Source organism: Falco punctatus, assembly GCF_963210335.1.
Source record: "Falco punctatus genome assembly, chromosome: 7".
Lineage (NCBI taxonomy): Eukaryota > Metazoa > Chordata > Aves > Falconiformes > Falconidae > Falco > Falco punctatus.
This window is the reverse complement of record NC_137587.1, coordinates 50,733,471-50,748,161: the sequence shown is the minus strand read 5'-3', so window position 1 is coordinate 50,748,161 and position 14,691 is coordinate 50,733,471. Positions and strand designations below refer to the sequence as shown.

Genomic DNA, 14,691 nt, shown 5'->3' with positions numbered 1-14,691 from the left:
TGTTGGGAATGTTACTTATGTGATTGATCAAAAGTGACAGTTTTGAAGGACAGGGAATACTTGAGGAAGCTCCATAGTTTTGTGTCAAGGTAACATCTGCAGCCATTTAATTCAGTTTGGCATCTGTGAACTAATTCTGCTTCCAACTACACAGCTGGAAATACAAGCTAACTCCACTGAGTATAGTCGAAGGAGTTTCTGATGCTGTAGAAAATGGGATCTTTCATGCTCTGAATTTCTCCACCCCCCACACCTTCCCTGCCGTAAACACTATGAAAAAGAACACAAGGAGTAAAGCTCAGTGTTCTACCAAGGAGATCTGTGACCACCAAGCCATCTTTGGTATAAATATTTGAAGTATCTCATCTGAAAATTCATGGAACTGTCAGTTTCTAAAATAATCTCCTATGAAACTGTGCCGTGCCATGCTTTTGTGTCCACATGCAGGTCACACAACAGGCAAAATCAGTGGCAAAACTGTTTCTTGCATTACCTGTGGTAAGTGAGGAGGTTGAAAGCTCCAAATATGCAGGAGGATAAAGTATATTTTATATATATAATTAACTATGTATTTTTATATATTTTAATATGTATTTTAAATATTATTTAATATATGTATTTTATAATATATATTAATATCTGTATTAAGAAATCCCCGCTTTTTCACAGGTGGTGGACTTCACTTGCTGCATGAGTATTTTCAGTATAACACGTGCGTTGATCCGGCATACGCGTGTAAATGGCTGAGCCATGAACTTGTTAGTTTGTGTTGTCTGGAAAAGCTGTCATGTTATCTGTGCTTTTATTGCCACTTGAAGGTTGCGGTGGTGGCGCGGGACACTCGGCAAGCAGCTCACCCTGGGCTCAGCGGCCCGAGAGCCGCGCCGTGGGGAGGGCCCTGCCCGCCGCCGGCGACGAGACCGCCGCGACCCGCGATGGCTCCCGGGAGAAGCCGAACCGCGGCGCCTGCCCGGCCGAACGGGGCCCCGGCCCCTGCCCCTGCCCCGCCGCCGTACTTTCGGGGGCTCCCCCGCACGGCCCGGGCTGCGGCAGCGGAGCCCCGGCTGCAGGCCCGCCCGGCACGGGGCCGCGGGCGAATCGCTGCGGCAACAGCGGCAGGGGGAACGGAGCTGCCGCCCCACCGACCTTCAGCAGGCCGCTCCCCCTGCGCGGCTGCGCGCCGAGCCCGGCTGCGCGGAAAGCCCGGCGGGGGGCGGGGTGAGGCCGGCTGCGCGGACGGGAGGGCGGCTGCCCGCAAAGCCCGGCGTGCGGATCGCGGGCCGGCCCCAAGATGGCTGTCGTGCACGGGGTGCCGCCGCTGTAGCGCCGCCAGGACCCGGCAGCCGCGCCCCGGCCGCCGCGCCCGCCATGGAGTGCCCGCACCTCGGCTCCAGCGTCTGCATCGCGCTCGACTCGGCCAAGTTCCCGCAGGGCTCGCCCTCCTCCTGGTGCTGTAGCGGTGAGTGCGCCCGCCGCGGCCTAGGCTGCGCCGGCCCGCGGTGGCCCGGCCGCCCCGCCGCCCGGGCGCCTCTCGCCGCCGCCCGCGCCTTTGTTCCCCGCGGGCAGCCCCTCGGCGGGCGGGCGGGCGGCTGGGGCAGGGCCCGGGGGCCCGGCGGAGGGAGGCTGTCCCGGCCCCCCCCCCGCGGGCCGCCCCGCGGGACCCCTCACCGCGGGGGGCGCCGCGCTGCGCCCTCCTCCCCGGCTGCCGCCCCGGGCCGGCCGCCGCCCGTCTCGGCGGGGCTGGGGGGCAGCGCCCGGCCCGGCCCGCGCAGCTTTGTCTGGGCCCCAACTCGTCCCCGCGGGGCGCGGAGCGACGCGGGAGCGCGGCCCCTCGCGCCTTTTGTCTGGCGGGCCCGGCCCTGGCGGTGGGGCGGGGGCTGCCGCCGGGGCTCGGCCTCAGCCGGGCGCTGCTTTCTTTGTGCTAACGTGCGTGTCTGGGAGGGCTGCAGCCGAGCGCGGGTTTAACTGGACCGCCGCGGCCGGAGGCGCCGCTTGGCCCCTCGGGAAGGCCGGGAGGAGCTCGGTGCGGGCGGCCGGGGGTCTCCGCTCCGCTCGCCGACCGAGTGCCGCGCACCGCCGCCCTGGGCGTGCATCCCGCCGTCCGTGGGCGCGGGGGCTCCCTGTGGAGGGGCCTGCCCAGCGTGTGCTACGCTCGGCGCGCTGGTGGAGCCCCGCAGGCTCCCGCACAGGCACCCCGGCGGCTGCTGTCACCTGCGCTGCGCGGTTGTGTTTGCTGGGAGCGCGGCGGGTTTGGGTGTGCGCGGCGAAGGGAGGTGGGTCCCCCTTAAAGGAGCAGCGCGGCCTGTGCCCCCCGGCACCGGAGAGAAGCCTCCGCTGGGAGCGGCCGACCGGGCAGCACCGGAACGCCAGGTACATTTTCAGGTGTACGGTTTGTCGCACGGAAGACGGTTGTCCTTTGTCTCGGCGCAGCGCAGGGAAGGAAGGCTGCTGCTGGCCGTGCTCCCCGGGCTGCGGCTCCCGCAGCCGAGGTGTGGCAGGGCTGCTGCTCCCTGGGGCAAAACCAGTTCCTTTACTCTGTAATGCCTCTGGTTTTTACAGGGGAACGAGGTGGAGAAATGATTAGAAGGAAAGGAGAAGTATAGGGAAATTTGTTGTCCCCAGTGTTTCTTTACTGGGGAAAAAATCCCATAGTGGCAAGAAGTAACTCTGTAGGTCTGTGTTACCTTCAGAGTGGCGAGGTAAGCAGAGTTGTCAACCCGAAGCATATGGCAGCGGGGAACCACCCTTCAGAGAACTTCAGAAAGATAAAAGTGCCAAAGCTAAAAATAGAACTTTCCAGACTTAAAAAAACAAGCCAATTTACAGCTACAGGATCCGGATAATCGTGCTGCTTCTCAACAAAGAAATTGAAGTGATTAGAACAAGTTATTTTGCTGTTCAGAGGTTTCTCCCAAACCAGCACTGGCAGGGAGAGCCAGTTTCTGGGCGATAGACTGAATCATGGTGCTGTGAGGCAGGAAGAAGGTGCTGGGCAGTTGACAAACTGAACAGTGTGGGCTGATGGCACCGTGTCCAGGGGAGTGTGTTTGCCGTGCTTTTACAGAAAATTAAGATAAGTCACACAGTACTTGCATAGATAGCTATGGAATTCCTAACAAGTGGCTAGACGGGAAGATGGCTACGTTGAGTTTAAAACATTCCCATTGAACAGGCAGCAGGCTCTCGTTAATTTAAAGCAAATGAAAATTGTTCGTTTTACAAATTAATTTTACGTTTCTACTAGTATAGTAAAATGTAGTGCCTCCCTTTGCAGTTCCAGCTAGTCATACGTGATCATTTTTACATTAACTCCTTAATGGCATACAGAGTACTGTTTCTTTCTTGCTTGTACTCATTTTACTGAGATTAATTTTTTAAAGATACATAATACTGGTTTCTGTCAATTCACAGTAAATACCGTTTCTTATTCTCGCTTCTCTTTTTCTCTGGTTTTGCTGCAAATTGGTAATATAAAAATAAATAGAGAAAATGCCATGTATAAATGAGTATCTTGTCAAAATTTAATGCATTTCATATTGCTTTTGATGCTGTTTTCTAAGGTTCTGTGGGCTTAGTTCTTTTTGTTGTTGGCGTTGCCTCAGTTGGAGAAAAATATTTGGAAAGTAATTTTCTGCAGCCTGTAATTATCAGGCATCTCTCATCAAGCACGTTGTCTTAAAATGACTCAGAACTTGTCGTAAAGCCCTGTTATGAGTTGCTGCTGACCTTTCCAGAAAAGGAGAGTGAGTGGCGATAATGGTACAGGAAGCTTTCTGGCAGCCACCTGACGTGCCAGTGATAGCAAAACATTGCAGAATAGGTTGGAGAGCGAGTTCTTATTTGAGACAGCCAGTGGCTATTTTTATCATTATCTTGCATTTCTGCGATTTGAGGAGCTGGAATTGTCACAGAGTGATGCGTACTGGTTAAGTACCTTTTCCTTGCCCCTCCACAAAAACTCTCATGATTGCAACAATGGCTTCACAAGGTAATGTGGAAACACTTTTGAATGCTCTTATTTGATACTGAATGTTGTGTCATTGTATAACGGAGGAGTGTTGCATTTGATGCTGAAGTTTGGAAGCTAGCTTTGCTGGAGGTTGAGGAATTGATTAGAGGAGCACGTGCACCAGCCTGAGGGGTTCTTGTGGCCTAAATCAGTTCCCCTTGAAGCTACCTGCCAGTGTTGTTATGGAGGCCTGGGGATGCAGGAAGCCTCTTAAAAAAGCAGTAAGAGGAAGCATTGACAACAAATGTGTTGATCCAAGTATGAACGTTTTTGCTTCAAATTAAAGAGGAATGGTGTATGCTCGTTTGTAAGTGTCTTTAGAACTTCTCTTAGTGCTGTGCAGTTTGGAAGTCGGTGAGTTTAAGCACCAGCGTTTAGAAAATGGCATGCCTTCCCCTGAGTATTTAATCCGGTCAAGCGTGCTTTGTACAGTAAGCGAGGCAGAAAGCAGCATGCATTTCCTCTGCACAGCTTTGAGACTATCGAAACAGCACTCAGAGTGCCTTTTTTTCAGATCCAGAGGCAGGTTGTTGTAATTGGGCATTTAAGAGGAGAGGAGATGAATATATAAAGCAGAAATTGTACAGAAACTGAAAATGGCCTTTAATCAGTGCTGTCACGTGAAATACTGCATGCAGATGTCTGTTAACTCCAATTAGAGTGCACTCTTTCCATGCATTTCAATTTTTGAAACTTCTGCTGAAGTTGGAAGCAGAGTAGCTGGAGGCGTTGGCAAGACTGCAAAGTGTCACAGACTGAATCAGTTGGATTTGTATGATGAGCCACACCTTCAGCACTGTTGTGAAAATCATGTAATTATGAAAAGTACTTTGGAACAGCTCAGATGTGGTATTTCTCCACAACATTTCATAGACTCATCAAACCACAGGGAGCCATGCCTCATGTAAGTGAGATTAAAATCTTCTAAGCACACCTGTGCAAGTCTGAAGAGTTTTTCCAACTTTTTTTCTGCATGGTTGAGGATTCATTAGTTGTTCTCACTGGACTGCTTGATGTTTGGTGTGGAGTTTGAAGTTCTTTCTTCAGAAGAACAACTGCAGACAGATTGTCTCTGCTGAAACAGAGATTTGGTGAACTTAGTGTTTTTTAAAGTGGAACTGTACTTCTTAAGTAAGCTTAAAACTCTTGTTTTTCAGATCACTGTTAGTTAAATACTCTTTTTTTTTTTCTTTTTTTTTTTTCTCCCCTCCCTTAAACAGCATGATTTTGTTCGATATTGAAGAGCAGCAGTTCTTGCTGCAGACTGGTATTTCCTGCAAAAGCTCAATATATTTGCCTGGCAACTGTTCCTTGCATTCTAACTTCTGTTGAGTAAGATCTGTAACTTCACTGCTGGTCACAAACATACGTTGTGGCATTTGCAAATGATGCTGGGACCATACAAAGTACAGAGGAGAGCTAGCACGAGGAAGCTGTGTGAGGCCTAGTGAGCAGTGATTGTGATGGAAAGCCACATGCTGAATTAATGACATTTTTTCTGTGTTTGAAGTAATTTACTAAATTACTTCGTAGTAAATTTAGTTTTAGTTTAGTTCAGAATAACCCAGAATATCACTGAATGCTTTATTTATATACAAGAGCAGATGTTTTGGGCCGAGGAGGAGAACTTTCAAGAACATGACTCTACTGAGTCAGACTGCCTTTGATTATTTTTTTTTTGTGCCCCCCCCCCCCCCAATCAGTTTTTGTTTTTATTTCCTCGGTTAAATAATTTACACTGTTCACTGGGGTAGGTAACAACCTTCTGCCACACTGTGGTTTTGGCACTGGACTGTTGCAGTCAGTGCCAAAACAAATATACTGCAAAAGCTCAGGTACACAGGCTTTAACCCTCTTGGCTTTCCTTTTCATCTCTGCTTCTCCTTAGTGTTTCTTCTCCGTCAGTATTTGTCTCTCCATTTACTTTTTCTTTTTTAGTACTGAGGTAGACTCAGGCTAAAGCTCATGGACCATGTGTGGAACTAATGGTCTGTATGTGTGGGGCTTATTTGTCACCCTACATCTGGAAAATGAATTTGGCTTGGAAATTACCAGATTCATTCTGAAACATAAAATGACAAAATAAGTACATTTTTTAAAAAAAAAACCTCTTTTTTTATTTGGTCAGTTAAATTTGATTTCAGAGTTGGGTGAGTAGTCTTTCATCTGTTTCTCTGGGTCACTGCAATGCAGGAATGCTTGTTAGTAACTGCAGGCTTTATAGGTGGTTGTAGATCCTTAAATTAATTCCCAGCTGTCTTTTTAAATAAAGCTTGTTAGGTTTGGGGCTTTTTTAGACTCAGTCTTGCTTTCCTTAAAACTGTAAATTTTTTTTTCCCGTTTGCATTGGTCACTGATGTATGAGCTAGCCATGGGGGCTGTAGTTCTCTTTGCCTGTGTGATAGAGCGTAGTGCTTTGGAACCCATTCTGTTAGGAGATGCGTATTTGTTGAGATGGGGTAAGGGTCTCAATTTTGGTCTCATAAACTAGACCTAATTTTCCTTTTAATTACAAAAAAGGGGAGTCTGTTCTCAAATGCTTGATTGTGGTTTTGTTGAGTAGAGAGTACAAGCAAGTTTTTGAAAAGAAAATCTAGAAAATATTAAGTTTATTTGCTTAAAAGACAATCTGTCATAAAGGTTGAACTTACGCTGAGGAGAGAGGCTGCTTCAGAGGAGAGCAGTAGTTGGACATTCAATACATTGCCTTTGTTTAGAAACTAGATCTAATCACTGTGATGATTTCGAAGCCAAACTTGGAAGAACAAATTTTAGTACTGTCTGTTCCAAAGTATTTAATGATCTAACTAAAAATCAGTGGTTTGAAATGACTCTTCAAAGCGTTCCATGTGGTAAGGAAGACAGGATAGTCTGAGACATCACGGAAGTGGGAGATATAAAGTGGGTAGGAGAGTGTGTGGCAGGCTCTTGATTTATCTACAGATTAGTGCCGATCTCATTACAGCTGGTTTAAGTGTAAGCAGGATAGTAATTTTCACCTGCCTTTCCCAAGCACTTCAAAATGTGCAGGTGTTAAACAAGATCAATGCATTATTCTTTGTTTTTCTGATCTTTGTGAGGTGCTAAGGCCCACAGAGTTATTAGGCTAGTTAGTTTTTTGTCGCATCTGCCTGAGGTTCATAGAGTGAAAATTCCAGACCCAGTGTTTGGGATGAAATTAAGCTTTGAGCCATTTCTTTTTTGATCAGTCCCATCTGTTTCATTTAGTAACCTGTTCATGCTTTGATTTCTGTTTTAACAAACATTCATCAACTAGGTAAAAAGTGGCTAAAAGGCCATTAATTAAAATAATCCATGCGGGTTAGAAAGTGCAACTTAACCAGAAGTTTAGATCTGAAAACTAGTTAAGGTATTCCTGATTTTTATTTTGAGATTCTTAGAGGAAATGGTCTTTATTGTGTAGAGTGAATTAGAATTATAACTGATAAAGTATTCATTGCTTTATGGTGTCCTTGTTATGCAAGCAGTGTAAGATTTTGTGTCCTTAGTGATTCATTTCCTTGATTGTAAGAGGGTGTTTTGAACTGCACATGACATGGCGAATGCCCTTATCGTTCAGCAATCTTAGCTGGTATGTTGAAGCAATCCTCCAGTGTTTGGGGATTTTTTGGTCCCTTTTGAATACCTTGTGTTATTTTGGATCTTGTAGTTATGATTTTTTTTGACAGAATTTATTACCCATTTGAATCAAGTCACAATACTCGCAGGCAGCCTGGCAAACTAAGGCGATTCTTGAAGTTAGCCTGCCCCCCAATACTGCAAGCAGACAGCTTTTTGATTTTAAAGTGACCTGGTGCTGTCAGGCTTGGGGATGGGGCTTGGAGGCCCTTAGCAACACCAAACAGGCAGACATTGATTTTTCAAGGTAATTCGTAGGTACATCGTTTAGGATTCTATGTGTATGTGAGCATCTGCTTGTCCATGTCAAAATACAAGTGCATTTTCTGAGGATAGCCATGACCCTCCAAAAAAAAAAAATTAACCTTCAGTTCATTATTTTTTTCATTTGGTAATGTTTTTTTTCCCCACTTGATATTTATCTCTTTCTTTTTTTTGTTCACATGGATGGTTAATAATGTATATTTCACTAGTATTGGGGAAGTAGAAATGAAATGGTGGGGACTACAAATAAGCAGATTAATTAAAAGGTTATATAAAGAAAGAATGAAGACTCCTTGCTGTCTTTCCCCTTTTTTCTGGAAACTCCCATTTCCAGCTTGAATGTTTTGACCTGCGCTTGATTGCTGACTGACTCAAGAAGAGTCCTTTCCTTAAGGGTTTAAAAATTACATTACGCTGTTGGCTTTGCTGTGTTTTTTTCTGGCTGCTGTCAGAAAATGAGTGTTTGTCTCGCTTTAATGTCAAGATTGGATAACTTTTTTCTTTTTTTTTTCTTGGCATGCTACTACTATAATGAGGAACAATATCTGTTTTCCTGTGAGGGCTAAAAGCATTGAATTTTAAAGTATATAATTATACATGTGTGTGTGTACATATGTATTTAAAAGTAGTTACTAGTTAGTTATCACAGTAGCCAAACAACTAGAAATTGTTTTTAGAATGCGAAGGAGAAACAGAGGCAGCAATTTATTTTTTTTTCAAATGCTTTTGGCCATGATTGTTCAGTAGAATAAGCCTTGAACTGATGTCTTTTGTCTTCTTTTCCTCTGTCTTCATCATGCATGTTTTCTCACTGTTGCTTTCAGGTAGGATGTGATTTCTGTGGTGTACGCAGGAAGATCAGCTGCTGACATTTCTTGACCTGAAGTTTGACTTGACACGTAGAAAGACTGAATTACCAAAAAGTACAGCACTGCTGTAGTCTGCGAGCTAGCGCCAGTGTGCGTGATTGGTAGTGCTCAGTGACCTTATTTCTTTACCATAACAGAATAAGCAGCACAGCATGTTCTGGTGTGTCTTTGTGTACAGCTGCTGTAGGTGACCTGACTGGTTGTGCACACCTCCCCGTTCCTTTAACCGCTTCCTCAGGAACTGGCCTGTCTGTTTACGCTGCTTGAAAGAAGTTTCCCTTACCTACTTGTCTGCCTTTCCACTACTCGATTAAGAATGTAGGCAAGTAAAAAAGCACGCATTTTTTAACGTCCAAGTTTTTCAGTGTGGAATTGGGATTGCATAATCGAAATACTGAACTGTAAGCCATTGTGGCTGAGGAGGTGAATTACATGCAGATGAAGCTAATCATGCTGTTCGCTGACAAACATCCTTCAGTGTTAGGAATGTGTCGGGCACTTCAGTGACCTATTTATTCTATGAAAAATTGTTCACATACATGTGTTTTATATTCCTATTCAGTTGTTGTTTAGTATGTCTGAATGGTTTTCCGTTGTAATAGAGTGCTTCGCTGTAACCAGCTGAAGTGTCTTTCATGAGACAGAGCAGCGCTTTTATTTAGCGACAGAGAGGAAGAAGCCATGTGTACCTGTATGCATGAGCACAAAGTCGATTTCATGAGTTCACTCACTATCACAAAATGAATGACTTGTTTCACTAAACTTAATCAGTCTGGTTTTGGCTGAAAGAAAATAGCAGAAGAAATAACTGGGGTTTTTTTCCATAGCTGTAAGGTGAGGGTAGCTTGTTTGGTTGTTTCGGTGTTCTTCAGTCTGAATTCTCCTGCATTTGAATGAACTGGGTTAGGCTAAGGCTTGATACTGTTGAGACTTCTGTTTGTTGTGCATCTCTTTGTTATGAGGGTATGAAACACTGAAAGAATAGTTAACGTTTTTGTTAGTAATGCTTACCAGGAAACTTACTTCCATGTAAATTCTCTTCCTTTGATGTAAATGTAATTTCAATCTCATCTTTTCTTTCCTTTTCCTCAAGAATGTGGGTGTTAGCTGATTTTAAAACACTTTGAATAGTGTAATTAAACACCATTTCCCCTTCTGCCTGGTTTCATTATGACCAGAATGCTGTTTTTCTAAATAGGCAATAAAGAAGTCTAAAGATGTAAAATATTGTTAGATAGAATGTTTATTTTTCTAGTATCAAACAGTTTAGAACAAGTTCAGGCCATTTATGAACTTCTTGACATGGGACTGAGTATAGGATCGAAAGAAGAGCTTTATGTGAAGTTTGAAAACAGACTTTAAAACCTAAACAGTAAAACAGCTGACTTTGTAGGTAAGGCGTAGAACGTGTCTCTAGTTTTCAAAGCCTATAATGTTCCTTTTTCCTGCACTCTCTGTCTAGAAATGGGCTTTAGCCTATTTGAAGTTTTAAAAAATACTCTTGTAACATTTACTTCCTTTTTCAGTCACCGGGCTTTCATTACAGTTACACATCTGGAATTGACTAGCCCCAAGTTCTAAAAATGTAGACCAGATACTTTTACCAGATGTGTATACAGTTTAAACACCCCCCCCCCCCCCAAATCCCAAATCAAACAAAAAAATAGTGAAACCCAATGCTAACCCCACCTCCCCACCCCTCCTACCCCCTGCCAAAAAACCCGAACTCCCAACCCCCAACCCCCCCACCCCTGCAAAAAAACCCAAACCCACCAAACCAGCAACTATAGGCATTTAACTCAATATTTAAGTTCTGGAACCTGCTCTTAGATTACAAAATGTTAGCATTCTGCTTGAACTTGGTGGGCTTCTGTGTATGTTGGTGCTTGCCCTGTCTTACGATTTTACCAATGTGTTTAGTTGAGAATACTGGTTTCTGTATTATTGATTCCTCCTGAATGTAAATGGACTGTAGGGTCAGATAATAATAGAGCTTGCATGTATACTTACAGCAGCTGGGGTTTTAAATACACAAAAGAATGCAAAGTCAAAAACTGTGAACATGATCAGTTGTGTTGATACGTGTGTACTTGGTGCTGTGTAACTTACGCTGCCTGTTATGTTTACGTGCTGCCTGTAAAAACACTGACTTACCTTGGAGGGTACCTAGATTTTTTTTAGGCCGCTTTTATTCTGCTAATAAAGTGGGGTTTTGAGTGCTAGGGTGTTCGATTCTGCACATATCCAGATGTCCTGCAGTCTTGACTGATGTTCTGTGATGAGTAAGACTTCTGATTTTTGCCCTGAGAAGCTGCTTTATTGTATATGCAAATTTATGACCGAGTTTATGGGCCAGAAGGAAAGACTGCACATGGCTCTGTCATGTTGTGATTTGCACAGCTCATTGTAAGTGGAAAATCCTTGGTTCCAGTGTCGATTCTAATGATTGAATGTTTCATCTGGTAGATTTTGACTGTAGAATGCATGGATATTCATTGCTGTGGAGACTGTAGCCTGGGTAAAAGCTGTGAATGCTGGGCTCCATGAAAGTCACACTTCCTTGCTTTGGCTCATGGTTCCCCTGAATAACTACTTATTCATGGGAAGTGCCATCTTTAACAGAAGGAGTTGTCAGTCCTCCCTCAGCACGGAAGAGCTGCCTGGAAGGAAGGTCTTCTAAGGGTGCTCCTGAGGTATTCATGGCTTGAATGAATGGGGATCTTATGGAGAGAACTCCTCAGCTGATTTATTCAGTCTTTGAAAAGAGTGTTGTGTCTGCATCCAGAGGGAGTTCCAGAGCTGTAAATTCCAGTGGTGGGCAGAGCCTTTTTGCAGCCCCAGCATGTAAGCCCATATGAGGGACCACATCCAAAATGTTTGTCTCCTTGGTATTTATTACAGGCTAATAACGGCAGAAGCTCCCTACTTAGAATACCAGCTTTCATCGATGGCATTCTCTGGTGCCTATACCTCTCACATTGCATATAGCATATGGGAACTTTTAGGTATTTTAATTCAGAGCTGTTTTAGGCAAGTCACCTGAAAAGTTTTGTGTAGAGTGCTGAGTTTTGGGATGTCTTACCCTTGCCTGCAATTAAAATGACATAAAGGACTAAGGTGTTAGGGCCAGTAGGCTCAGTTCTGATCTATGCTGATAATCTTGTATTATTTTGGTAAATTATTTAATTTCTCATTTTTCAGTCTATAGATTGGAAGTGGGCTCTGAGAAATGCTCTGAATCCTGTGAGTGAAAAAGTTTGCATTTGAGGTCTTATACTAAAGGGTCTTGCATAATTTGGGTTAAATGTTTGTGCAGTGTTTTGTATTCCCACCACTTGTGAACGTTTTCCAGGATTTTTGCTGGCAGGTTTCTCTTGCCTTTCCAGATCTTTGGAGGAGGTAGCTTTTCCCCTGATGCCTTAGGCCTGATGTGTCACAGACAGAAGGATGGTGTTTCACAAAGCAGGGGTTTCACATTCTGATACACAGATTGTTGCTGCTTTTTTCTTCCCATGTTGTTGCTGGAGACTGCCCAGCTCTTCTTTTGCTGCATTTGTCAGGTCCTTTTAGGACCAAAATGTAGGGTAACTGAGGATGGTTAGGTAAAATGAAGTTAAAGGTATGGGGAAGGAAAAATAGCTCTGTTTCTATAGACTACTTTCACATTATTCTTGCCCCCCCCCCCCCTTTTTTTTTTTTGAGAGAGAATGGGCATGTGGGTACACACCCATGCATACGTATAGCATGTGTATACATGCTACACATACAGCATTCTAGACATGTAGCACATATGTGTGTTTGTCACAAGTGCTTACATTAGTGGGGCAGTTTGCTCAGCGTGATGTGAGTGACCAGTGCAGACACAGCGATGTAAATACTGTTCCTTCTGCAGATGCTGAGGTGAGTAATGGTGGCCTTTTTCAGTTTAGCTTGTTCAGTGTAGCTGACATGCTGTGTCAACATAAACTGAACTGAGAAAAGGTCTCTTAGTCCAAAGATATTTCTGTGTAGGTCATTACGTTATTGTGGTGTAACCATATAATTATACAAGGAAGATAGTGTTGGTACAGCTCCTTTTGAGAACAAAGTCCAGGCTGTTTTGTAAAGGCTGTGGAGACTCTTGGAAACAGTTTAAAGACTCTAATCTTGTTTCCATTCAGTGTGCGCTTAGCAGAAGGACCAAAGTATTGCTCTTATTGTGCTGATATTTCTGTGGCCTTTTCTTTAGTGATGTGGTAGAGTATTTTAAAACTTGGATGTAGACAGGGCTCTGTAGTAGCTATGGCCTCGGGTCACTTGTGCTCGGGTGCCTGGCGAAGTCGCCGGTTTGCATCGATCACACAGCTGCGCTGCTGCCAGGGCTCTGGTGGATGCTGTGTCTTGCAGGTTTCTTAACTTGGCTGCCTTACAGAAACTGCTTCCTGTTTGTCTCCTCCTCTTCCTAGTTCTTTTTTCTTCTGCCAGTTTCTAAATTATGCAGCGTGCTATTTAAACAAAACTATTAGTTTCACAGGTTGTTTGTATGCTTCTACTTAGTTGTGACTTTCCTACAGTGGAAATCTGCAGCTTTGTTCTGTAAGGAATACTGCGTTTGCCAGGAGTGTTCGTGCTTCACAAGACGGCGTTGGGAGTCAGTTTTCCCTAAGAAAAAGTCAAGGTTCAGAAGTACGTATTTGAGTGATCCTGAGGGTAAGATGGGGTGTGGGCCCTGTGATGAGGCTGCTGAACTGATTAGCCCATGTCTTAGTCATTCTGCTTGGCACAGCTCGGTGGAAGTTATCAGGATGATTTACAGAAAGTGGAGGGTGGAGGGATGACTCCAAACGTTCCCATAGTTATGTATGCGCCTGTATGTAGCGGTGTTGGGTTGTTTTCTCACTTTTGGGGGGGGCTTGATACTCCGTTTACAGAGGGCTCTGTAGGCTATATAACAAACGAGTAATCGGATTTCACTTGGAGAAATCATTCTGTATAAGATAGTATTTCCCCTTCCTATTACATCATGAAAAACTGATTCTAAGCTTCTGAATAAGCTGGTACTGATGTAAAATGGCAGATGACTTGCTGCTTCAGACAACATTGTGGCATTGCAGATTTGCTTTCTTTTTTCTTTTGGCATGTTAAGTATCGTCTTTGCCTAACCACTTGAAGGTAAGCTAAAAATACAGCAAAGTGAGGCAGTCGGTAACTGTCAAAGTAGCTGCTCCAGTTCAACCTGAGAAAACAACCAGTGTTCCTTAGCCTGTATACCACTGAATAAGGTGTAACAAACACAGATATATTTTTTCTAATATGGTTAAGATGTTTGTAGAGCATAACTTTATTCCAAATTAAAGGGTGCTAATGTAGTGCACCCCTCCTCCTCCTTTTTTATATAGCACTTAAAAAAAATAAAAAAAGTAAAAACCCCAATCCCAATTGGAATACTGATTGTTGAGGGAAGACATATGCACCTGTACAGATGGATTTGAGAGTGTTTCGTCATGGTTCGTGTAACTGTCTGACCTGGAAGTTCTTAACTCCCAAGTCTGTTTTAAGGGCCAAGTTCCAGCGCTGTGTAACGTGCTTTGAATTGAGAAGGGATTTGCTATGGATCTTGGTCTCTTGTTTCTGGTCTGCTTCTAAGCCTTGTGCCTTCATGTCAGTACCACATCTGAAAGGAGTCACATGAGTTTTCTTTACAGATGAAGCCAAACTGTCTACCTTTAATTTAGATTATGAGCAGTTCAGGACAGTGACTATGCTTTTGCCGAGTTCCATGGTGCCTGTCTTGTTAAGACTCCTGACTAATGCCTGAAGCTCCCAGCCTAATTTAACTTATTAATAGTAAGGGACAGATGGTAACTGCTTCAAGATCTGAATTGAGGAATACCTAGAGAGCTAAGCTTTAATGCAGGTATCTACCAAGCC

General features: G+C 44.4%; 1 protein-coding gene across 5 annotated transcripts in view; it reads left to right on the top strand.

Annotated features, from left to right (window-relative positions):
• The window catches only part of USP3 (ubiquitin specific peptidase 3), a 48,585-nt gene that overhangs the window by 1,889 nt on the left and 32,005 nt on the right, over window positions 1-14,691 (top strand). The window contains exon 1 of one of the 5 annotated variants that reach the window (XM_080395596.1): window positions 637-1,459. The exons of 1 other annotated variant lie outside the window; for it this stretch is intronic. In XM_080395596.1, coding sequence (XP_080251722.1) covers window positions 1,369-1,459 — 91 coding nt within the window. In that variant the 5' untranslated portion in view covers window positions 637-1,368. Of the gene's footprint in view, window positions 1-636; window positions 1,460-1,507; window positions 2,371-3,054; window positions 3,989-12,761; window positions 13,447-14,691 lie in introns of those variants that run through there. 3 more of the 5 variants (XM_080395601.1, XM_080395597.1, XM_080395599.1) reach the window with 3 other exon arrangements.